This window comes from Passer domesticus, chromosome 2 (genome assembly GCF_036417665.1).
Source record: "Passer domesticus isolate bPasDom1 chromosome 2, bPasDom1.hap1, whole genome shotgun sequence".
In the NCBI taxonomy this organism is placed as follows: domain Eukaryota; kingdom Metazoa; phylum Chordata; class Aves; order Passeriformes; family Passeridae; genus Passer; species Passer domesticus.
The window spans coordinates 88,630,226-88,655,649 of record NC_087475.1 but is presented as its reverse complement, the minus strand read 5'-3'; the positions used below and the strand labels follow the sequence as shown (position 1 = coordinate 88,655,649).

At 40.7% G+C, this 25,424-nt stretch overlaps 1 protein-coding gene across 3 annotated transcripts in view; it reads left to right on the top strand.

Annotated features, from left to right (window-relative positions):
• Nucleotide 1: 1 nt before the first annotated feature.
• The window catches only part of PRMT8 (protein arginine methyltransferase 8), a 58,149-nt gene continuing 32,726 nt past the window's right edge, over nucleotides 2-25,424 (top strand). The window contains exons 1-2 of one of the 3 annotated variants that reach the window (XM_064409913.1): nucleotides 2-193; nucleotides 1,143-1,286. In XM_064409913.1, coding sequence (XP_064265983.1) covers nucleotides 1,212-1,286 — 75 coding nt within the window. In that variant the 5' untranslated portion in view covers nucleotides 2-193; nucleotides 1,143-1,211. The other 2 variants (XM_064409912.1, XM_064409914.1) reach the window with 2 other exon arrangements.

Genomic DNA, 25,424 nt, shown 5'->3' with positions numbered 1-25,424 from the left:
GAGACCTCTCCCTCCGCCTCTTCCCCTCTCCTCCCCCCAGCTCCTCCTCCCCCTTTTCAGCAGGAGCTGCAGCCGGATCGGGACTATATCCTACAGTTCACGGCTCTCTGACGGAGCGTGGATCCTCCTGAAAACTTCAAGTAAAACAGGAGCTGGGAGAACACACACACCAGAAGATATATTAAGAAAGCAGGTTTGCTACTTAACTCGGAGGAAAGAAGCTGGAGCAGACTTCTTCGGTTGCTCTCTAAGAGCCTTGCCGAGAGTCCTTGCAAAGAAAAGTGTTGCTGATTCAAAAGAAGAGGAGGGATGGGGAAGAGAAAAAAAATTGTGCATGTCTGTGTGAGAGGGAGACAACGTGTGTGTGCGTACGTGTGAATGCGTGCTTGTGTGTGAGAGGGTGTAGGCGACGGGTGGGGGGAGCTTGAAATTTTATATTTATTTTTTTATTTTTTTTTCCTACGAAAGACACGTGAATGCAATTCCCAGTGAGGGGGGCACCAAGCTCTGACCAAGAGCAGAAGGGGTAGGGAGAGGGAAAGGGAGAAGAGAAGGAAGGGAAGTGGAGAGGGAAGGGAAAAGGAGAGGGGAGGAGGGAGGGAGAAGGAGGAGGAGGAGAAGGGATTTCTATTTCAGAAGACATTCATAGAAAGAGGGTGGCAAATTCTGTGACCGTCTTTAAAGGAAGTGTCCTGGGACATAGAGAGAAAGAAAGAAGCCCAAAGAAGGAAAATAAAGGGCTATGATTTCCTTGTCCTGTTGCTTTTTCTCTGGCTCCCTCTGCCTCTGGAAGAGTAGCCACAGGACACAAAGATGCCCAGCTGGTCACTGCACGCCCAAGTTCAGCTTAGCTGGTGCTTCTCTCCTGTTTAGCCTGACTGCTTTCTCTGAAGGGGAGGACTCATAGCCCGACAGCCTTTTAGTTTAACCTGAAGAGTGTGTGCCGCCTCTCTCTGCCCACCCCAAGAACTCGCTGGAGGTGGAGGAGAGGGGAGAAAGAGGAGGACTTGAAAGTGCCTGAGGAGCTCCCAATGCTAAGAGGAGACAAACATTCCTGTGGACGACGCAGAAAGGACAAAGCTGACTGATTTATTGCTGTTTTCCATATTTTTTTTATTTCCCTGTCCTTTGGCGCACACCAGTGTTTGGAGATCTTTGAAAACACAAACCAAAACACCAGCCCCGAAGCCCCAACCCCTTGGCTAGCTCTTATGGGAATGAAACACTCCTCCCGCTGCCTGCTCCTAAGGAGGAAAATGGCGGAGAACGCTGCCGACAGCACCGAGGTGAGTAAGGATGCGAGCCGGAGCCGGCGCCGCGGTCCCCCAGAGCCGAGCACTGATCTCTGGGCACAAGCAGCAGGACGTGCAGAGCAACTTTCCCGGCCCCTCCGGCCAGCTCCTGCCTGCCGTGCTGCTGTGGTTTCCTGCATTCGCCCCCCCCCTCCCCCCCCACTTCCCTCCCCCCCGGATCCCTCCGTTCCCCGTAGGCACAAAAGTTTGCCCGGGCCGAGCCCTCCAGGCGCTGGAGGCTGCCCGGGGCCGGCGCTCCGCGGCCGCTTCTCGGGAAGTTGTTGTGTCCGTGCGGAGCGGAGGCTCCGCGGGGTGTCGGCTCGGGGGGCAGCGGGGGGCGGCCGGCGGGAATTTGCGTGCTGGACACGCCGAAAGGGACGGACCGTCTCTTGCGGCAGCACCTTGGCCAGCTCCTCGTGCTTTCCGCCGGCAGCCTTGGCTGGGATCGTTTTGAGCCACTTTAGGAGCATCCGTGTCTCTGCAGCATCCTGGATATTAGCAGAGCGAAGCTGCCCGAGGTGGGGGCTGTCCGGCTGGCCTGGGCAGTGCCGAAAATAGCTTTGCACTGCCCTCGGACCAGGAGGGTACCCTGCGAGGGCTCAGGTTTTCTGCAAGAAATCTACCCCCTCCCGCCGGTCCCCCACCCGTTACCTTCTGCTTCCTCAACACTGGGGTTGAGCAGCCCCTGTTTACTTGTCTGGGGCTGTCTTGACCTCACTGAGACTTCTCAGGGGATACAGCAGTGTGCGAAGTCTCAGGTCTGGAAAAGCAGAAGGGTGCAGGTGCAGTCCCAGCATTTCTTCGAGCATGTGAGAAGGAGACAGGCGAAAGTGCGAGCGTGTGCCAAACTCGCTATTTCTATTAATAGACTGTGCCTAGCACTCTGACTGAACACTTAACACATGCTTTAGCAAGATGCAGCACAGCCATGTACAGACCCCATGGACACTGCACCCCAAACAACTTCACAGCTTTGCCCTTTCAGGGGCAACACTGAACCTTCTCCCCAGTTACCCCGCAGAGGGAATAAAGAGCAAAACCTACTGTGAACACATGACTATTCCATTCTTTATTATTTCCACATCTCTGCCTAATGTCTCCTTCTTTTAGTCCTCCCAGTAGGTGTCCTGCTCGCTCATGAATTCCATCCACATTTCTCTTCACAATAGTGTTCCCTCTGCTTGACCTTTGTATATATGCCTCCTTTGCCATGCCAGGTGAAGAACCAAATTTTCTTAAATGAATGTGATGTAAGCACTAAATCAAAGAACATGCCTGCTACTGCACTACAACCCCATAGAGTACTGCTTGCAGAAGAGGCATCTATAAATAGCAAGAAGTCTGGCTGCACATCTGTAAACTGTCGTAGTCCTGACAGCATATATTGCATTATAGGTCCCAGGATCCCAGGACAGGATTGCAACAAGAAATGTACAAGCACAGGCAGTTCCTTTCAAAGCCATTTTTGTCAATGGAAATTGCTTTTAGACAGGGAAAATAGGTGAAAAGAGCTCTTTACAGATTCCTCTTCTATTTCATTCACACTTAGCACATTTTAATTGTTTAATCATGTTTTCCTGCTTGTGTAATACTGCACACGCTGCAATGTCATTTTATGGAGAAGGATTTTTTTAACAAAAACAGGTTCTTTCCAATGCTGCATACAGGTTAGGAGAATATTAAAATGCTGTGCTTCGTCTCCTCAGAGTATCCATCAGTGACAGACTTGTGAAATGAGAGCGAAAATATTGCAGATTAGGCATATCCTGCTTCACTTCTGCCTTCAGAAAATCAGAAGGCATACATTTGTAACCCCTGCCTAGATTTTTTTTTTTAATTAATGTTCATCTTTCTGATACTTCAGAGAAGTTGCCTGTCTGCATATGTGCAGAGGTAGAAGTGCACTAAGCCAAATATGCCAAGACCTGTGAAGCTCTTTTACTCGTCAAGCATCTATATTTAGCAAAGCCATATGATATCAGTTTGACCTTCAAACCTGTGTTTCTCTAACTTTCTCCTGAAGTTAACAAATATATGTGACAGAAGGAATACAGGACAAAATATCTCACTTTTGGACATACCGCCGTGTCAGGGAAAATCAGGAATTGGTATAAATTTGCTTCATTTGAAACAAATGGGGTACCAGTAATACTAATTATTTGATATTAAATTTCTGAAGAATTTTGATGTCACAGTCATATAGGGATGATATAAACAAAATCAGCAGTAATGAGAGATGAAGAATTAAAACATTTAACAACTTGTCAGAATGCCCTACTACCAAATTATTCCAAAGACCTTCTGGTTCTTGCTTAGATTGATTTGACCCAATTTGCTTGTGTTACAGCTTCATGGTTTATTTTTCATGTTTCAGGGTTGTTTTTGGCGGGTTTTTGTTTGTTTGTTTGTTTTGTTTGTTTGTTTGTTTGTTTGTTTTGGTTTTGTTTTTTTTTAATCTACCACAACTAAGGACATTTATCAAAGTTTTGGTCAAATATGGCAAGTATACTCTTTCAGTTATAGGGCAGTTTAAAACAATACATTAAGTCAAGGAACATGGACACTGCATGAAAAACTTTTTATTTCCTTGACCCTCTGTTGCCCATGCTACCTCTTCAGCTTAAAGATCTTAAAGAAATTATGAGAACAGGCACAGACAAGGAAAAAACAAAGCTACAGTAAGACAGCACTCACTGTTTCCTCAAGCAGAAATACAGAGTAGGAAAGCAATTGCTCACTAGCATTACTTTCCAGTCAAGGAAGACACTTTGTGTTACCAGGAAACTTAGAGGAGTGTGCTCCCACGGCTCCAGCTGTACAGACATTAACATCACTGGTGTTCCAACAGCCTTATATTTTGATGCAAAACATGGTCAAGTGAGTTCAAATGTTGCCACAGGTGCTGTTAAGCTTTGGATCAGAATATCAGAACTATCAGAATGGTTTTGCAATTTATTTCGTTGGTAACAGCCTGATACCAGTCTATTTGCCAGGGTTTATGTAGGACAAGTGATTTGTTGTACGTGCTTGTAGTGCTCTGAGAATAGACAGTGTTTTGTATAAAAACAAAATCAAGGAGGAAAAAAACCCTAAGATTTTTCTATTTAGACCCTCACTAAATGCCATGGGGTCCCACTAATAAGAAACTTGCCAGAATGGTTTCAGATCTGCGTCTGCAGCACACAAGGAAAAAAGATGCAGAAAATCTTTATTGCTCTTGGCCATCACATGAATATTAAGAGATGTTCCACTGAAACAAAAGCTTGAGAATCTTTCCTCTGTGTCTTTAGTCATGAAAGGAGGCTTGTCTAAATAAAACAGGACTGTTTGCATAAATAACAGATGTAGAATTGCAATCTCTGCAAATAATTAAAGACACTCTGACAGACAACAAAGTAAAAGAGAAACTGTTCTTTGTAGAACACACACACAAAGGTTCTGCAAAACTCATGGTGCTGACCTGCTGCAGATTTTGGGTTCTGGGTTTTTAAAATTTTAAATGTATTATTTGAAATCCTAATCAATAGTAGGCCTGATATCAGTGATGGAGAAAAAATCTGAAAGAGGTATGATTTCACAAGAAATGTGCCTGACCATAACTTGTGAACCTGTTCCAGGTGAAGGGAACACAATCATAAAATCATAGAACAATTCAAGCTGGAAGGAAAATTTAAGGTCATCTTGTCCCCCCACCTTGGCATGGGCAGGACATCTTCAACTTGACCAAGTTGCTCAGAGCCCCATCCAACCTGACACTGAATGTTTTCATGGATGGGATTTTAATCACCTCTCTGGGCAACCTGTGCCATTGCTTCACCATCCTCATTGTAGAAATATTCTTCCTTATGTCTTGTCTCTATATAAGTCTAGTCTAAATCGACCCTCTTTTAGTTTAAAACCATTATGCCTTGTCCTGTCACAACAGGTCCTGCTACAAAATTTGTCCCCATCTTTCTTGTAGGCCCCCTTTAAATACTGAGAAGGTGCAATAACCACAAAGTGCTGCAATAGCACAAAGTGCCAGGGTTTATGTGCACATCCAAAAGATACCTAGCTGTGACAGGCTAGTGTCTCACTGAAACAACCCTGGAACTTGAAACTGATCTGGTTTTGTACAATCTAATTGCTCAGTAACTTCATAAAAAGCTATTCTTGTGCTGAAGACTTCACAGTCTATAGAGAGAAAAGATTCTTGTCTCATTGCTAAGAATAGAGAGGTCAGATAATTTATTTATGGTAGCATAATGGAGTCCTCTCAGAATGACCTATTATGCAAACCGTGGGCTTTGGTTAGATTTGGGGTAACATGCCTAATAGATGTTCTTCCCTAAAGAGATTAATAAAATGGATTCAGGATTAGGTGATCTGGGTCAGCATGTCAGAAGTGGGGAGGTTAAAATGTTTGATTGGCATGAAATCCAGACATACCAGTGCTGAGGGGGAAAAAAAGATATGACAATCTATTGAAACCATGAGCTTCTATTTGTGATTTATGAGTAGGAAGAGGGATTTCTCCTTAATAAGCTACCAAGGTAGAAATTAACAGAAGCAGAACAGGAGTGTGTGTAACAGAGAAAATTGGACTGAATTTATTCAGTAAACCAAAGTTTTGCTCCTGGTTATTGTGCTGGGTGATCTTGCAGATAGAATTAATTCTTTCAAAGCTTTTCCATTCATCCTATCGGATTCTATGGTTCATTAGTGAGAGGTGTTGTAGAAACTTCTTGTTTCATGTTACTAAATTACTTAGAACAGCATATATGAATGAACATTAATGAGTGGGTAATGTTTACCCAAGAGAGAAATGGCATTGCTGTATGGTGTGCATCTGGGACTAACAGAAGTCACAAGAGGTCTGGCCTGGTGTCCCAGAGCCAGCTGAAGAGGCAGTTTGTAACACAAATTTCAGCCTTACTGAGTGGCCACGTGCCTGTGTCACATAACTTTGAATGGGAAAAATTGTGTGTGTGTGTGCAAGTGGTATGGGTGAGCTACAGAGACCAGAGCACTGGCTCATGATCCAGAGATGTTGCTCTGCTGACAAGGCAGTCAGAAAGCTGACTCAGCATGTCAGGGCTTCACTGAGGGTGTAGCCAAATTTCCAAGGGCTATAGAGGCAGCTCTGAGTTAAAGCAGGGAATATTCCACCTCCAACACATTTTGATTATTTTCAATGCTCCTATGAGAACTGAGTCGCCCATGCTATTGGACTAGTACAAGGTGCTAGTACAAGGTAGTTCTAACATAGTCATAGGGGCTTTTTTTTTGTTTCTAGCCAATTCAAGAGTGGGGGAGCAGAAATATGGCTCTGAGCCACCTTCTACAACTTCAGCTTTGCAGAACATTAATTTAGCTCAGGTGAAGATAAAGCTAAATGCATTCCACTCCTTTCTCAAATTTAATAGTAAAAGTTCAAAGTATTGACCATGATATTTTGTCCCCATTGAATAAATAGATTTTAGTTGGCATTAATATTAGAGATAGGATGAAGAAACACTTATGCTTAAATAAAGAGTAACAGTAATTGCTCAATTGCAGAGTTTCAAGATAAAGATATCATGGTTCATCCTCTGCCAGCATAGGGTTGTTTTAGTGATAAATGTTTTAGTGTCAAGAAGACTGGGATTTTTAGAAAGAGTCTGCTTCATATTGGTGACATCATGGGCCAAATTCCTTTGTGTCTTTGTGCCAGTGTTAAAAAACTACTTCCATACTAGTGAGGAGGCATTAATGACACTTTTTTTTCCCCGACCTCAGTTTGTGAAAAGCACAAAATTCTTCAGGGAAGAGCACAAGATATTCTGTAGATGATAGGTTTTGTAATTGTTTATAACCATGCAAAAACAGAGCTTAGCAAGACCGGTTCTCATGCCTTCCAGAGCTCCATCCTGGTTGTGAAAGATGAAGGCTTGTGCCTTTACTGGTAAAGGCAGAGCAGAGAAATACTTAAAGGCAAAAAAAGCATTGAAGCTATTATTTTCATAAGAGTTTGTCTCGGCCTTTCTGAGTTTGCAACAAAGTTCAGTCCCTTGAGGTGAGATAATGAACAGCTGAAGGGGGTGAATGAGGAAACTTGTTGCTCCTACCTCTGATTCCACAGAGAATTCTGTGTACCTGCTTCCCTGATCACTCACTACCTTTGATTCTGTCTTTATTTTGATCTAGAAGTTTTGGATAAAATGGGTCTTTTCCATATTTTTTCTTCGGGAGTAACCTCTAATTAACAGAAACAAAAACCACTCATCTCAAGAAAGCAAAGAGGAGATTACCAGTAAGTGGCTGAGTTGATGACCACAAGGGTGTCTTCTCCATGCCAGAATTGAGCAACTGTTGATTAATCACAGCCTCCCTGGCTCTTTGTTGTGTTCTTGAACAAGTCTGGCTGGCTTCATGAAGTCTTTTGGCATGTTGTTTCTTTCAGGGTCTTGCATGGGAGCTGAGTCACTTCATGGAGATAGTGAGAGGATGGGCACTATTTAATTCTTACTATTTCACTTCTAAGCTGAGATTAAACTTTTGGAGGGGCAGGTACTGATCTCTTCACTCTTGTGACCAGTGACAGGACTTAAAGGAACAGCATGAAGCTGAGTCAGGAAAGGCTTAAGCTGGATATCAGGAAAAGTTTTCTGCCCAAAGGGTGGTTGGGCACTGGTTGGGCTCTCCAGGGCAGTGGTCACAGCACCAAGCCTGACAGAGCTCAAGAAATGTTTGAACAACACTCTTAGGCACACAGTGTGATTTTTGCGGATGTCCTGTGCAGGGCCAGGAGCTGGACTCAATGATCCTGATGGGTCCCTTTCAACTCAGCTTCTTCTGTGATGCTATAACTCTACAATTCTGTGATTGATTCTATGATTCCATGATTTAAGAGCTACAGTAAGGTCAAGGATGATGGCTTTATATATTTCTTATATGCTAGATTTGCTAAGTCCCAGTTCTAAAAAATAAAGAACCCCAAAATTTTAAAAGGCATGTAAAATGCTGTCTTTTCCATGATCTACATAATTACAAAGATGGAAACTCACTTTAAAAATCTGGAACAGAAAATCTGTTTATCTTCATTTTATTGCATCAACAATTCAGAGATTTAAAGACCAGAACTGGAAATAAGGCAGATTCATTTTCAGAAATACTCACTGCCAAGTTCACTTTTCTGAAAATTCTGTTAAGTGCAGAAATTAAAGATAATTTTCCTTTGTATTTTGAGTGTGAAGTGCTACGTGAGCACAAATAAAATCTCGATGTTTTTCTTTCCAAAATGAAGAGAATATTTTAGTAATAAAACATTTGAAAAGATATTAAGGTGAGAAAAAATTGTTTAGCTGAAATTTTTGACAGAGAAACAATAAAGAAGGTGAAGAGAATACCATTCTCTCTCAGTTAAAATATCCTGTCCTGCAGTACACCCTTTTGGAAGTTTGTGAGTATTGAGGACTGTACCTGGGTCCTTTCCTAACAGAGTGAATTCTTGTTTAAAAAGAGGCATTACCACTTTTTCTAATCATTGCTCACAAAAAAAAGAAAAGAAGTTCCTTAAGCTCTTAAGCTTTTCCTTTTTTTTTTTCCTTTTTTTTTTTTTTTGAGGAGTGGGAATCCACCTTGGGAGAAGGACATGGAGGTGGGTATTTTCTAAGACATTGTTTGATACAACTGTCCTCCTCAGCTTTTCCTGGTGCCAAACTCTTCACCATAGTGCAGCTGGCAAGCTTCCCATTCAGCATTCTGTTGGTCTAGAGCACACATTTCAGTTCCTAGTGCTCTCCTTGTCCTGTCCCAAGGCACCAAGTATATCTGAGTCATTTTGCCACAGTTCCCCCAGGCCCCCCTTTTTAAAAGAAAAAGTAGCACTTCCATCTCTTGTGTCAGTATGATGAAAGTCATCTACTGGCTGGGAAGCAGTAGTATGTTGTGGTCTCCAAGGTGCAGTGTTGAAGTGTTCCCTCAGTGGCCACAAAGCACACTTGGGTCATGTGTGGCGTCCAAGTTCTCCAGTCCTGCTTGTCCTTTTTTGGCCAGACAGCTTATGTTTCATTGCTTCCAATAGGACCAGGAAGGCTCAGACCTGGTCTCAGAGCCCAGAATAATACGTGACCTAGACAGGGCCTTCTAACGACAATCCATCAGTTCAAACTTATTTCTGCTTTGAACCTTAATTTCTCATTTAGATAGGAAGACAGATGTTGCCATCTGTTTCAGTTTTTAGTTGTGCCCCTGTGCTATTCTTCAATCCACTGTGAAATTTGACCCCAGCTTGGGAGAAAGACCAGCTACTGATATTTTTTTCCTTAGTCACAAACAGTGAAGTAATTTACCCTTCCTCTAACTCATTCTGAACTACTTCTATTTGAGGACCAAATATCTCATTATTGTGCCCCATGGTAGATATTAACCTGTCTGAAGTATAGGATTTGCATTTTTTTATTTTACTCTGATATGATTTACATTAGGATATATCAGGAGTAACACTTCTGAGTCCTATATAAATAGGGATCCCAGTGGTGTGGCAGAAACATAGACATGTTGATTTGAACAAGCTTCTGTAAAGCATCTCATGCAACCTCACAGCCAGGGTGGAACAGTCACCAGCATTAGATCATGTTGGCCATTGCTGTCTCTGGCCAAGTCTTGAAAATCACTGAGCACAGAGATTCCGCTGCCTCTCTGGGTAATCTCTTCCAGGGCTGCATCCTCAGCAGACCTCTCAGAGGACAAAGTTTTCTTACTGTCCTATCTGAACTTCAGTAATTGCAGGTTGTGACTTTTTCACCTCATTATCTCATCTGCTGCTATTTAGAAGAGTTCTCTTCCATATTCTTTGTAATTATCTTTCAAGTACTTGCAGGCTGCTATTAGATTGTCTCTTAGCCTCCTCTTTCACAAATCAAGTTCAGCACACAGTATTCTCTTCTTACAGGTCGTCTTCTCAGACCCATGACCATTGACCATTGCATTATATTGTGTCTTGCTTACCTCTTTAACTAAAGGCTGTGCAGAAATTGTTATGAGAATGGAAAGGAAGAATATTTTCCTAAGTGAAAGAACATAGTAGAAGACTAACTGATTCATGCACATGGCCAAGTAGTGTCAGCAAAGTGTATTTTGCAGAAATCCCCTGTGACAGAGCTCAGATGTATATCTGGCATGTTTTACTTCAGTATTTTGGGTCAATAGTTTCATATTTTCCCTAGAAAGAGAGGTCAAATCTAAAAAGTAGCACTGCTTCTTACCCGCCATTTGCATCTTGTGTAAGTGTACATCTGGAACAGCTGTTTCAGGAGGAAATAAAATGAGATAGAGTTAACCGGACCACAACATAGTTGTCTCCTTAGGAGGCATGGTGTTTTAAACCTAATTAGGATTAGCCAGATTTAGTAGGAGCAGGGGGTGCTCCGCAGTTGCTAGGAATGCTTGCCTGTTGTTGAGCCTCAAAAAAAGGTTGGGGCCATCATTACCCTTTCGGTTTCGTTGGCTTTGGTAAAACCCAGTAAACCCTCTGCAAGCCTGAAGCAGACCAAGGATGCAAAATAGCAAAACTGAGATATGAAACAGCTATTGGGCAGAGAAGACAAAGAAATGGAACAGATTTTATTGTGCAAGAAAGTATGTTGCAGACTGAAATTTCAGCTGGATCCTTTTCAGCTCTGTGTAAGTTTGCTGATCTCTTAGATTATTTGGATTAGAAGAGGCAAATGTAAATTTACCCTAAAGTAAAAGCCCTGTTCTGGAAAATATTGAATTTATATAATACTATATTTAGCCATGCAACAGAATGCTTTGCAAATTTACTGGAGGTCAAACTATATAACGAAATTATTTTGTGAATTTGGAAAAGAAAAGGCAAGAGACAAATGCAGTCAGGAAAGTGGGTGGGCAGGTGGATGGAGGGAAAAAAGAAGGAAGGGTGAAAAGGAAAGGGAGGGAGGGAGGGAGGGAGGGAGGGAGGGAGGGAGGGAGGGAGGGAGGGAGGGAGGGAGGGAGGGAGGGAGGGAGGGAGGGAGGGAGGGAGGGAGGGAGGGAGGGAGGGAGGGAGGAAGTGGCGGAAGGAAGTGGCGGAAGGAAGAAAGTGGCGGAAGGAAGGAAGTGGCGGAAGAAAGTGGCGGAAGGAAGTGGCGGAAGTGGCGGAAGTGGCGGAAGTGGCGGAAGTGGCGGAAGTGGCGGAAGTGGCGGAAGTGGCGGAAGGAAGGAAGGAAGGAAGGAAGGAAGGAAGGAAGGAAGGAAGGAAGGAAGGAAGGAAGGAAGGAAGGAAGGAAGGAAGGAAGGAAGGAAGGAAGGAAGGAAGGGAAAATGGCGTCAAAATACAGAGAAGCAACACAGGAGCAGTAGAAATACTTAAATTCATTATCCAAAAGTCACAGAATCACTCTGTGGCTCCTTGGAGACTCTTCTTAGCAGTAAAAGGCCAAGGTGAAGAAAGCACTGAGTACCTTGGCCTTTTCCTCATCCATTCTCTCCAGGGCCCCTGCTCCATTTAGCCACAGGCCCACATTTTCCTTAGCCTCCCTTTTGGTGCCTGTGTACTTGCAGATCATTATTCCATTGTCAGGATTAACAAATGTCAGGAATCAAGGAGCTGTAGGCAGAGGTAGCAGGAGGCCTTCAGAGGAGTGGATCAATTTACCCTTTTACAGCCTGTCAATAAGGAAATAGCAGGGGGGTTGCAATAGCCTGTAAGGTCTAATGCAAATCTCAATTTCTCTGTCAAAGTGAATAAGCCTCACATTCACTGCTCTTTTACAGATTAGTCAGTTATGAAATAAGAAGAGACAATATGTGGTTCTAGGCCTGTGATTCACCCCCACCAACCATGTAAAAAGAAAGAACATAACATAGAAAAAACAAGGCTCTTTTAAATTAGTAATCAAGGTGTAGGTTTTAAAGCTTCCTTGAAATTCTCCATTATAATTTGCCTTTATCAGCATTGTCTCACAAATTATTAATTGGTAATCTCACATATAAGGGATTTACAATACTGTGAGAGAGACTCTGCCAGTGGAAACTTATCACCAACTCTAACAGCTTTGCACACACCCCTGAAACCCACCCCAATCTCCACTCCAACGAGTAGAACCAGGACAACGTGCAATATTCCTCACTTGTCTCCATGTCACGATTCTAAGCAGCAGCTCAGCTCCAGCTCACCTCATCTCACCTCACAGGGACATTGCCATGGCTGAACTTAACATATTACTGTAAAGATCATTTTCCTAGCTCGCTACTTCAACTACATTACCCTTCTATTAATATCTAAATTGCTGAATCTTTATATTCTATTAAATCCAAAAGCTGATTGCACTTTCCAGGGCTGTTCAAGGCATGTGTCCTGCTACCTATCTGAATTTCTTATTCAGCACCAAGAGATTAATTCAAGCCTCCAGTGCCAAACTCCATCTCACACTTCTTAGATTTTTCAAACATACTTTAATGAATAATAATACTAGCACCATGACAGTGTGTATACTGCTTAATGAAATATATTTTGCCTGACAAAATTGTAAAACTAGGGCAATGGGTTTATATTTCTGTTTTCTCCAAATTTGACATTCAATTTCTGACCTGTTTTTCTAAGAGACATTTTTAATCAGATAAACTTAATGGGAGGCAATGATATATAAGGATTTTAAGTAAAGAAGGTGCTTGCACTTATTACTGTGAGATTTTCCTGAAAATGTGAAACTATTCTCGTAGCCTCAATACCACTATTTTATTGATGAAAAAATCTCTATGCCATCTTTCTGTCTTTTTAGGGCTGTTCCTTTCTCAACAGAAAACCAATAATGCTTCTCAGTGCTCATAAAATATCTTTGCAAAAGGCAAAAATATTTATATTTGCAAGACCTATCTCCACCATTGTTAGAATACTCAAAACTGAGTATTCTAACAATGCCTACTAGAAAACAAAAATATTTTCAGCTCAAGACAGGTTTACCCTCATGTAAATCCATCCATTTCAGCAGAATTATTTTTGATTTATACAGGTTCAAAACTAGCTCACATCTATATGTAAAATTGTATTTAAAAGGATGAATCACCAGTGGTTTTGCTCAAGAATGGAGTTTTCATTATTCTGTTTCATGATTGTATAAAAGTGTTAGGAGCACATTTTTTTGTATTACTTTCTTAACCATATTTAAAAGATTGGTGTAAGATACCAAAAGCTTATTTTATCACTAACACAAAGCTACAAAAGCCTGATTTATATCAATATGCTTACTAGTTGCTGCTTTTGAAATACACAGTGTAGATACCTTTTTAACAGGTGTAGTTCAGAGCCCACTGTAGTTAACATAAATCACTGAAGATCTCTGGACATTTCAGTGAATGTTTGATTAATAATGCAAGAAAGGCTGAACACACTGGTTTGCTCATGTGTGTCAGCAGCACTCAGCATGATTATTTATTGTAGAATCCAGTCCATACCAGCAGGATATTTTAAAACATCCTCATCTACCTTGTATAATATGGAGCAAGAGTAATTCTGCTGAAACTAGAGGTATTACCTTTGTTCTGCATGTTAGATACATATCCATTTTCTTAAATGACTGCTGAAAACACATTGAAGTAAATTATGGCATTTGCAGCTCTCCTGGGAAACGATGTATTACCAAGGCTGGAACTGACAGGTTTTTAATCTCAGTCTCTTCCAATGAAATTTCTTGCAGTAGGTAAACTAACACCAAATAACACTTAATGGCCAAATATGAGCAAGTGTAGTTCATTAATCTAAATTTACAGCATGGTTAGGAACATATATGTTGTCCTTGCTATAAATGGGACTAGTCTCACAAATACACACCATTGCCTTTGTACTCTGCAGAAAGATTAGTATTTCTTTGTCTATTACTAAGCAGACTATCATGGTTTAACCCCATTTGGCAACTAAGTACCACTCATCTGTCCTTCACTCCTTTTCTTCCCCAGGGAGATGGGGAGGAGGATCAGGAGAAAAAAAAAGAAGCAAAACTCCTGAGTTTAATACCTGAAAGAATGTGAAACACAATAATAACAACAGTGCTATTAATACTACTACTACTACTGCTACTACTACTTATAATAATAATAATAATTTTAATAAAATGGAGAGGGAGAGACAAACAAGTGCTGCACAATATAGTTTCTCACCACAGACTGATGCTCAGCTCATCCCTTAGCAGCAATCAGCAGCTCCCAGCCATCTCACCCCAGTTTATGCACTGAGCTAATGTTCAGTGGAATATCCCTTCAGCCACCTAGGGTCAGCTGTCCTGGCCATGCTTCCTCCCAGTTTCTTTTGCACCTGCTCACTGACAGGGCATGAGACACTGAAAAGTCCTTGGCTTAGAGCAAGCAACAACCAAAACATCAGTATGGTTCTCACACTAAATCCAAAACACAGCACTGTGCCAGCTACTAAGAAAAGATACTCTGTCCCAGCTGAAACCAGGAGGAAGACTTACAAGTAGCTTTCCTTTACATGAGCATTTTAAACCTCACATTTAAATTTAATTAGCTGCTTTAACATGGTTATAAAATACCATCACCATTAAAAAAAACATTGATACCCAGTGTAGTTCCAGAATCTGATAATTAATGAACTGCCATAAGATACTCAGTCACACAACAGTTTCTTCTCTGACACTATTCCAAACCAAGAAAGTTACTCCCCTCCCCATCATAGAACCAAAATGCAAATGTAATACACAACCCTAATTCTGAGTGAGCAGGACTGTGCTGCTTAATAATTCAATAACTGCATTGACATTGTGATAATTTGTCATTTCAGCCATGCAGTTCCTGAAAGACACATTAAGATGCTTGCTTATAAAGTACTTCATCAGGTATATGTGTCTGCATACATATACTTGCAATGTTTCATACTTACATAAAATTCAAACTGGATATTGTGTCATGACTTCCATTTCTTTGTGCACCTGTGTTAGTCTTATTAAAACTGTGTCAGAGAAGACACAACTATGCCTATGTGGGCTCAGACATAGTAAGATGATAAAATCCTGGTTAAAGTCTTACATCACATCAAGTGTTTATGTATATATGTGTATACATATGCATTTATATGTTGATAGAGAAACTCTGTGTTTAAAAAGGCAGTTTTATGGAAAAGTCCTGGCTTTTTATTCCTTTACATCCTTTGTATTCACTATGTTCCTCTGTATGGGTGTTGTGACAAAATTCAGTTTAGATGTGGAGAATCACAGGAAGATAAACCCTTCCATTTCAAGTTCAAAACCAACCTCATGTTTTAGACATAGTTCCACCTGAGCTGATGTAAGCTTAAATTCAACTAACTTGGTGAGCTGTTAGTAATACAAGCTCCCAGTGTACAAAGGGATCATTTAAATATATTTGTCTCTTTGAGTTTAGATCACTTCCAAGCATTCACACCTTCGATTCAACAATTAAATATGTTTGGTCTTGTTTTCTTAAATTCTGTAACCTACACATCTCATAGCTCATAGAGATGTCCACCTGGATGCTGGGCTCCCTTACCTGCCCCACAGGGACTCCCACTGCCAGCTGTGCCCTGTGACAGGATCAAAGCAATGGGCACAAACTGAAATACCGGAGGTTCCATCTTCAAATCAGGAAATATTGTTTTACTGCAAGGATGACTGAGCACTGGCACAGATTGCCCAGGTTGATTGTGGAGTGTCTTTCCTTGGAGATAATCAAAAGCCATCTGGATACATGTAGGCAACTGGCCTGAGGTGGTACTGCTTGAACACAGGGGCTGGACCAGACAACCTCCAGAGGTCCGTTCCAAACTCAGCTGCTCCATGGTTCTGTGAAATCAAACATAATATTTGAATAAAATTGGAAATCTAAGTGGTTTATATGTCCGTTTCACACATCACATTTGTCTTCTTTGCTGATATTTTAAAATCTGCTAAATTTAGGAGTCTGTAACAAAGGAGGACAGCCTCTGTTTTTTCTGAAACATTCAGTCCTGTGAAATGCTGAGTATGTTCACATCTCTATTCACTGTGGTGTTTTTTACACCTGATGAACCGAGGTCTCAATAAAATGAAAAGGACCAATGATTTATTGAAGTCACTGGATTGTACAGACTGTACAGAACAAAGGAAGTCAAGTCAATTAACTTAATGTGCTAGGCAACAATTCTATAGTTAGCTTTTTTCACTTCACATTGGTTTTAGTTTTTTGACTGCTGGATATGACTTTGCTATCTCTGACATCAACTTAAAATCAAACTACTTCTTAATAATCTACTTTTAGTGTGAAATCCTAGGTTGAATAAAGGTAGTATTACTTATTTGTGATTTCCTAAAGAGTTAGGGGAGATGCTGTTGTCAGTTCCCATTGCTCTTCCTTCATCTTTTAACCATTTAGATCTTTCTCTGTGTTATGGTCTTCAAAAGAAACATTATTGTTTTGAGGCATACAATTTATGTGTCTTGCTGCTGGTGACAGAATCTTGCATTCCTCTGACTCGCAACATGCTTCAGAGTTCTGCTGAAAATCACTGCATTGTCAATAAGAGGGAAAAAATAAAAACTGGTGTTTTTATGTGGTGCAGAATGATTTGATCTCCAGGGATTCAGTGGCAAAAAAAAAAAAAAAAAAAAAAAAACAAACCAAACCAAACCAAAACAAAAAACCCACACCACTCAAAAACACACCAAAAAAACCAAAACCAAAACAAGAAAAACCACCCCAAATATTTTTACAAGCCTTTTTTAGGAGATCTTCTTGATGACAGTAATTAGTTTCCCAGGGTATTTTAAGAAATATGTACAACTCATTGGAGAGAGTCCTAATGCTCTCTATCATTGAATCAACCAATCTTTATTATTTTATGTTGTTATATTTTACTTTGAATAGATCAGCTAGGATCTGGAATCTGCTCACATAAGTTCAAATGCTTTAATATGGTATGAGCTGCTGGAATGCTTGTCCTGTCTAAGCGGCAGAGACAAACACCCCTGAATGGCTACTCTGCCCATCTCAAATCATACTTTAAAGAAACCTTTTTTTTTCTATTGATGCTAGACAGAGACCAGAGCATTTTGGCAGCCAAAGTTCAGTTTTATTAACAGACCAAACACAGTGGATTTTGATTTGTGTGACAGTACTGAGAGCATACTCCCCTGATTTATATGTCTATGAAAAATCCTACTGTTTGTCTGTGTTTTTTACATTTTCAAAATCTTCTCTTTGTCAGAAAGCTCTCCCTCCCCATTAATTCTGAATGTGCAGCCAGTTCAGAAATGAGAGCTGATGCTTCTTCTCCTCCTCTATCCCACTCAGCTGTCAATCATTCCATGAACAGAAGAAATATTTAAAGAAACAGAATCCCATGAAGCTTGATATGTTCCAAAAAAGAAGAAAAAAAAAAAAAAGCACTCCATGTCAATAAAACCTTGAGTCACCTTGAATTGAAGCACTATTTTTACTTCTGTTATTTCTCTGTTCTTTTTTTCCAGTTTCTGAGTTAATTTTCAAATAAGCAGCAAGTGAAATTTTCAGTCTTATCCTTTAAGTCCAAGTTATCTTAAGCAATTTGCAGCTTTTTAAATTTTTTTTTATATTTCAGGTGTTTTTAGGGCAGTACAACAGCACACCAAAAGGCAAGAAAATCTGAAGGTCTGTTCTGCCATCAGAATATAGATAGGGTTGGTGCAACAAAGAATTTTGCATTGCTGTACATCATGCTGTGCCCATGCTGTGGCTAAAGAACAATAATGCCAAACTTATATGTGGAAAGGTGATAAGACTGGCTAAAAAAAGACACTGAATTTGCGTCAATGTGTTACTTTTATAGGCCTTTCTGTACCCGGAAACTTTTACTCGGTCTTTTCAAGGTTTCTTCACAACTGTGAATAGTAAAAACCTTTCTGATATCCACTCTCCGAGCTTTTCAGGTTAAGAAAAGTTGCATGAATCAGTGGAATTCACGGGTCAGAAGCACTTTAATCAGAAAACATCAGTCTTCACACTCACCAAGCTATTTACACAGCATCAACAGAAGACTAATTTGAACTGAAGCCCAGTTATCCAGATCTTGCTACTGTCAGTTACATTTTCTGCTCTTGTTGTTGCTAGTAATTTCCTTTTTGCTCTACAGCTTTCCTAAGTAGAGTCACTTTTCCAGTCTATAGTGATTCTACACCATTCATTTCTATTGCTTCTCCTTTACTGCCTAAGCCAAGGAAAGGATGAACCACTCATGCATGCACAAGGATGTCTCGTTACCCAGCTGCTCCTGTGGATGCTCTTGGCAGAGCCAGATCTTTCCACACAACAAGAAACAGTCAGAGCCCAGGCAGGATGTCAACAGAAAAACGTGGAAGGGCCACTACAGAAAGGGGGGAGCAGGATGCAGACTGTCCTTGCACACCTGAGATGTACAGGAAGGACCCAAATCCAGCTGACCCCATGCCATGCAGGCAGCATTTGCCTGTTGCAAAAGAGGCACTGACAACTGTCAGGACAGGCACAGGTTGTGTTTTGTAGACAAAGCATTGTGCTTTGTGTCCATAAGTCAGGCAAGGATTTCCATGCTGTCTTAGCCAAGCATTTACCCACTCTCATCTCAAAATAACATACACTGCCTTATGAATCAGCATCAAGAGAAGTGCTGAGGCACAAAGGGAAAGTGCTGCCAATCCCTTATGAAAATGGCAGCAACAAGAAAAGGAAGGCAAATTATAGCAGCAAAACCCAGGGTGGAGACAGCCCCTTGGTGAATAGAAATGGAGGTGGCTCAGGGTAGGTTGGTTGTTATATTTTAACTAATCTTCAACCAGCCAGTATAAAATTCATACATTCTCACTCCTGGAGGGAGAAGAGAAGATGTACTCTTCATTGTAAATCTCAGGAACTGTTTTCTCCAACTGGAAGTGCCCGAGAGAGAACCGAGTCAGAATTTTCCTCCTTTCATAGATTTAACCATGTTTGTGAGGCCAAAAACCTACTGACTGATTTTTAGCAGCTGGGGATCCTGAGCACAAGCTAAAATGGCTTTCTGCCAGTTTTCTCCCCAGTGATTTAACTACAGCTGGACCCTTTATGTCTGATTTAAAAAAAATAAAGCTTTGAATGTCATCACAAGAGTTGTATTCTAATGACTACAAATGAAAACAGCAATTGCTAAGAGACAGCAGAGTACCATATGCTTTTGATCAATTTCTTCTAGAAATTCCTGCATGGAAGATGCAATGTTAAATATCAAATGTCTTATTAATGTCTCTTTTGAAAACAGTTGACATTACATGGGATTTCTGATTTAGCAGGGGTGTAAAAAAATACACTGAAAATTGAATATAAACAAAAGTTTAACTTCGAAAAATATAAGAACTGCAATTGTAGTTAAATGATAATACAAATGTGTTTTTGCGATATGTCCACGATCATGACACTGGGTGTCCCCAGTTACTGGGGAGGATAATGTGAGTTGAAGGCAGCTCAACCCCATTGCTTTCACTGAAATTATTCTGTTAGTTTTTCAACTTTTATACTTTATGTTGGGTCAGGTCAGCACTGTCCCCTTTGCAAGTCTGACTAACTCAGGGAGATGTTCCTTTTCTTTTAACAAACTCAGGGAGAAACATTTAAACTATCAGTTGATTCACTTAAAATCAGCTTCTTTGCAACAGCTGTGGGCAGCTGCATTATTCCCTGAATTTCACAGGCACTTCATCCTTGCCCATCATCTTCAGTGAGCCATCGTAAGTGTTGATTCAGAGAGCCACATTCCACCTCTAGAGGTTTCATCTGTCACAAAAAGATGCAAAATTCTGATAACCCACAGTAAGAAATGGTTGATTACTTCAGGGTTGCACAGTGAGATGAACTTAAGACAACACAGAGGACAAAAAAACCTGCCAGGTGATGAAGAGAAAGTCTGTGCTATAACATATGAAGATCCAGTGAGCTACAGCTCCAAAGGAAGTGGCAGGGTGTCAGTGCTCAGTGCAGGAAAATGTTATTTTTTGCCATTTGACAAATGGAAGTGACAAATGTGGGACTTCTATTCAATGTTGGTGCTCGTGTGCTGGTAGCTCTGCAGCAGCACTGAACTGTAAGTCACTGTGCTGATTTTCTCTGGCACTTCAGCTCATGGACTGCCATTCTCAGTCTTGTTCTTCTTTCTGTCCTCACTTATTCTGCAGATCCTGGACACTTCTTAAGCACAGACCACCTCTAGAGCTGAAGTGTACCTGAAACTATGCTGAGTGTAGATCAGAATCTTGGTTAGGTCACGGCTAGGCTTGGCTAGGTCAATTGGATATTTTTTCTCCTCTGTACTAAGGCTCAGTAAAGCCTACAGAATATATTATCTTCCTGAAGAACTTCCTATAGAGCTTCCTATGTACCAGTTCTTCCTGTTAGAACTTCCTATACAGCTGAAACTCAGTGAGAGGGGAAGAAAAGACTGGTATATCAGCTGCAAAGTGACTTTCAGAGATCAGTGCCTTAGAAATTTGCTAAGCAGAGGAGGGCTTCCATTTAATTTCTGCTAATTTAAGAAAATAATTTGTACAGATAGAATACTCTGGTTATTTTTGTTAATAATTAGCCTCTAAAAATAGTGGAGCTCTACTTTTTCATGTGAAGTTCAGCTTACTGCCTGATACTGAGAAAAGGCCTAAAAATAACTGGTTTTATACTTGATTAGCACTTTCTTGTACTTTGTCAGTAGAGAGTCAGTTAAAATTATGCTGGGGAGGGGAAGAGCCCAGTAGGTGATACAACTACTTTCCCTACAAGAAAGGTACTGTGAGCATTGATAATGCAGGCTCTGACTCCCCTGACCTCTCCTCAGCAGATTTTCATGCACTTGCCAGGGTGATGTAAAGTAGCTTGAAAGTACCAAGTCCTTTTTGTTTCCTTTCCGTTCATTTCCACTGCCTTGCCTGTTCAGCAAGGCAGGCACTTATGCAGCAGCAATGATAGTAAAAACCAATAAGAAAATCACAATGGAAAGTTCACACTTCTCTGGCTTTGTGTCTTCATAACTCTTTATGCAATGATCTGCAACAAACTCTTCCTCTTCACTGCATTCAACTTTGATATTTTCAGTGCAGGGTTCATAACTTCTGTTGCTATTTCTACAACAAGCTGCGCCTTGTGATGCGAGGCGTTTTAAAGTAATCTGGCACATTAATCTCTCTCTTCACTTGAAAATCAATAAAAACCTTCAGTCACATTTACATTTCTGTGTACTGCTTCCAGATAACAGGGGCATGTCTTCCCTGTGTTCTAGCTGATCACAAAGTGAAAACAACTGCTGGGGTTTCATGCCTCCAAAGACTACCTTATCCTTTTTTTTTTTTTTCTGGTCACAAAAAGAGCTGACTTGCCTAGCCATCCTTAAAATATAACTAATTACCATCTGTTAACAGGCCCCTAATGCTCTGACTGTAGATCCTTATGCACTATTCATGGTTTCACAGCCATGATGATAAATTGTCTGTAATTCAGAATTCATGTGGAATTACATCAGCTTACCTGGGTGACCTAGCACACGTTATGGAGACTTCTTCTGTAGAGCCTTGCACACTGAAGGTTGGACCCCACAAAGAAATGCAAGGGAAACTTTTTAATCAATTTACACTGTGAGTTATACCATAAAAAAGAAACATTCAGACAATGCTGATTGCTGATGCGTTGTCTCTGTTGCATGCAGAAGGACAGAGAAATGAGAAACCTAGATCCTCCTTCCAGCTAGTCCAAATTGATGCAAAGGCAGCTCTCAAAAACTGAGCCCCACATTACAGGAGGAAAAGGAGCTGAGTCGTGACTTGCTAAATAATGATATAGGCTTTGAGCTACTCCCAGGGAAACATAGCATGGAATGATTTCTTCATTCTGTATGATTGCATAGTGCCAAATCTACCCAAACAGCAGGGAACATGACTCACCAGCAGCCCTGAACTTTGTTCATGTGCACACAAGAAAAACCACTTACCCTTGTTCCAGCTACTCCCTCACAGTACCCAGCCAGCCTAGAAATGGTGCTGGATTCACAGGTCTTGGTGACTCCTCTCAGCCACACACAAAACTGAGTGTGTTTCCATCCTGCCTGAAAAAATGAGACAAGGCTGCTGCAGTTTGACTACTTGTATTGCAGAATACAAGGGGAAGGGAAAGACTTCACAACTGCAGTTCTCAGCCAGTGCTGTTTGAGCAATATAACACTTCTGCAGCCTTTTCTCTCTGCCATGCCAAACCTGAAAGGGTCTTGGAAACAGTTAGGGGGAGTTCAGACCCTAAATAGCCCCCCATAGCTGTGTGCTACTTGTTGATGGCATAGAAGTGCTTGCCCAGTCAGGCCAGGTGGGACATTAAATATCAATATCAGTGCAATTAGTAAGCATATATCATTAACAATTATCACTTCCAAATATAGAGGTGACTCTGCAATGAATGCCCAGGAATGAAAGTGATATGGTTTATTTTTAGATTCTTCCCATTTGGGACCGATATTTTAAAATCATCTGGAAGACCTGATGCATTTTATTAATGCAGAGATATTTCTTTCCCTTGTGTAACTCCCTGAAAGGCAAATCAGAAATAAAATTACATTAAACTTGGAAAAGCTCTTTATTTCCCAGAGGCTGTAGCCTACTTCAAATGGAAAATACCGTTATCAGCTTTTCCTCTTTTTAGTTTCAACAATAGACAGGCAGTAGTCTTACCTCAAACCTTTCCTCTGAACAACCACAAAAAATAAGCCTCTAATAGCTCTGTCAGAACAACAGGCTGTTTCCCCTTCTTATATCTGTGCATCTTGATTTCTTTTGTTCTAAACAGTTTTGGATGTAGCACTTTAAAGGCAAGAGATCTATCAAAACTTCCAAAACCCAGACATCTCAGAAGGAAAATCTGTTCCAGGAGAACATACAACATAGTTTAGACCTACTGCTTGTTTTTTTTATGGATAATTGAATGAAAGAGGAAGTGTGTTCCATGGTGATCAGCCAATTTAAGTGGTCCCTGGCCTTTACTGGCTATTTTAGGTGCTAGGTGTTCTTCAAATTTTGCTAGAAGTGATGACAATGATAACATAACATATAACATAACATATGGTTGTCAATAACAATCGTAACTCTCACAGTTGGCCTCAGTTCTAAATTTAAAATTCCTGTGTGGTATCAGAATTTCACAGTCAACATTGATAAGCTTGGAACCACACATTAGGGTACCTTCCTGTTCTTCACTATCAAGTTAGCTTCTATCAACTGAATAAAGAATTAAATTAAATTAAATTAAATTAAATTAAATTAAATTAAATTAAATTAAATTAAACTAAATTCTCATCTTCTTTAGTCACAAAAGGAGAGACTTAAAATTACAAGAAAGTAGGAAGGATTTTTTTTTTTAGTCTTTTGGTTTTATTTGCCTTTCATGAATCCTTGAAAAGGGTCAGGATTCTCCACAGAAAGCGGGGACTTGCAGTGTTAACAAGTCAGACATAGCTGTAAATCTCTATAAGTCTGGAAGCTTCAACCTGCAAGAGATACTGGTTTTTTGAAGCTGCTGGTGTGCTGCTCTCTGGTCCACACACCAGAGTAAACTTTTCAGACTGGATTCTGGAACAGGAGAAAGGCTGCTGTAGCATAAACCAACCAAAAAGCTCATACATCTTTGCAAGGCACTATATTCAGAAGAGCTCTGTTAGAAAACATGCTTTTCCTAGGAGCCCTGATATATGGTACTGTGTAAGGAAAAAGCTGGGAAGTCTGGAGTGTCTCTCAGAAACACCTAGCCCTGGTGGTCTAGCCTGTATTTCTCAACCTGCCACATTTACTTATAGGCATCAATCTTGTGTCAAAATACCCAGTATGTTTGAATATATTCACCTTTTCTATTCCTGATTAGAGTGAAAAATGGAAGGAAAACCACAGGACATCTAACACAGATCATCACAGCTTTCTGTATTTATCTATAGTTCTCCTTTATTTAAATCTTCAGCTTTCAGATTCTTGACTTACGTGGCAGAGACCATTAAACTACAACAAATCCATATGCCGCGAGTGTGGAGGCAACAGCACGGTTATACATGGAGATCCATTTCCAGATTATTGATAGCAGTTAGATTGGTCTCTACCCTATGAAAAGAAGAATGAATTTAGCCATCTGCCAACTGTAGTTTGCTTTTGGTATCAACCACCAGAGGACAAGGCTTCTAAAACACAATTCCCTGCTGAGCTGAAGCTGTGAGTCCCTGGCTGTGAGAGAAGTGGGTTTGAGACTTCAGCCAGCGCTTGAGAACTTCCTCACTGTGCAATTTGCCTCACTCCTAATGAGGCTCAAGGGGCTCCAAACAAACAGATGGACAGCAGAGTCTACTGGCAGACCATCTGCTCAACACCACAGAGTACAGGTGAAAACACAAGGCATTTCTCCAGCTGTTCGTTGCAGCAGGGATCTTGCAAACCAAGAAGGTGTTGCTGTGATATTAAATCTACAATAATAATAGGCATTAGATCTACCAAATGCCAAAGATAATCAAAATGCAACCTCCTCCTAAAGAAAGGTGCCTCTCAACACTTTTAAAGTAATGCTTTGCTATCCTTCCACAAGGTGTTTACAAAGAATAAATTTCAGTTAATACTAATATATTTCTCTCATATTTTCCTTTTGTTCTGTGCTGAACTAGACTTCTCATGCCCTGCATGGGACATTCTACTCCACATGCATTGCAAAATTTCCATCTTTATGAAAAGTAACACATATTCAGTTAAATGTCAACAGCTGTAACTTGTTGCTGGTTTTTTTCCCCAATGGTGCTGTGCACAGAAGTCATGAGAGCAGATCGGATGAAGAGCATTTTAGTTGCATGCACACAGAATGCTCTGGAACTGCTCACACATTTATAAATAATACAAATACCTAATGTCATTTCTGTCCTTAAATTTTGTCATTTTCTGTAATCTCAGTTCTGTTCTGTTACATAGCTAGAACGTTTAGAAGGTTTAGAAGGTAGCTTTAGAAGGTTTTCATTCCAAATGATGTCCTCATCTTCTTGTAGTGTGTGTGCTTTACTCTCATGAAAGCAAATTCTGTTCTTATTGTGTCTACAAAACTATCAACCAAAATTTATAACCTACCTCATAATTTGGACTAGGCTCAGGTTTATAAAACTTGCCACCTGTATCTCCTGCACAGTGC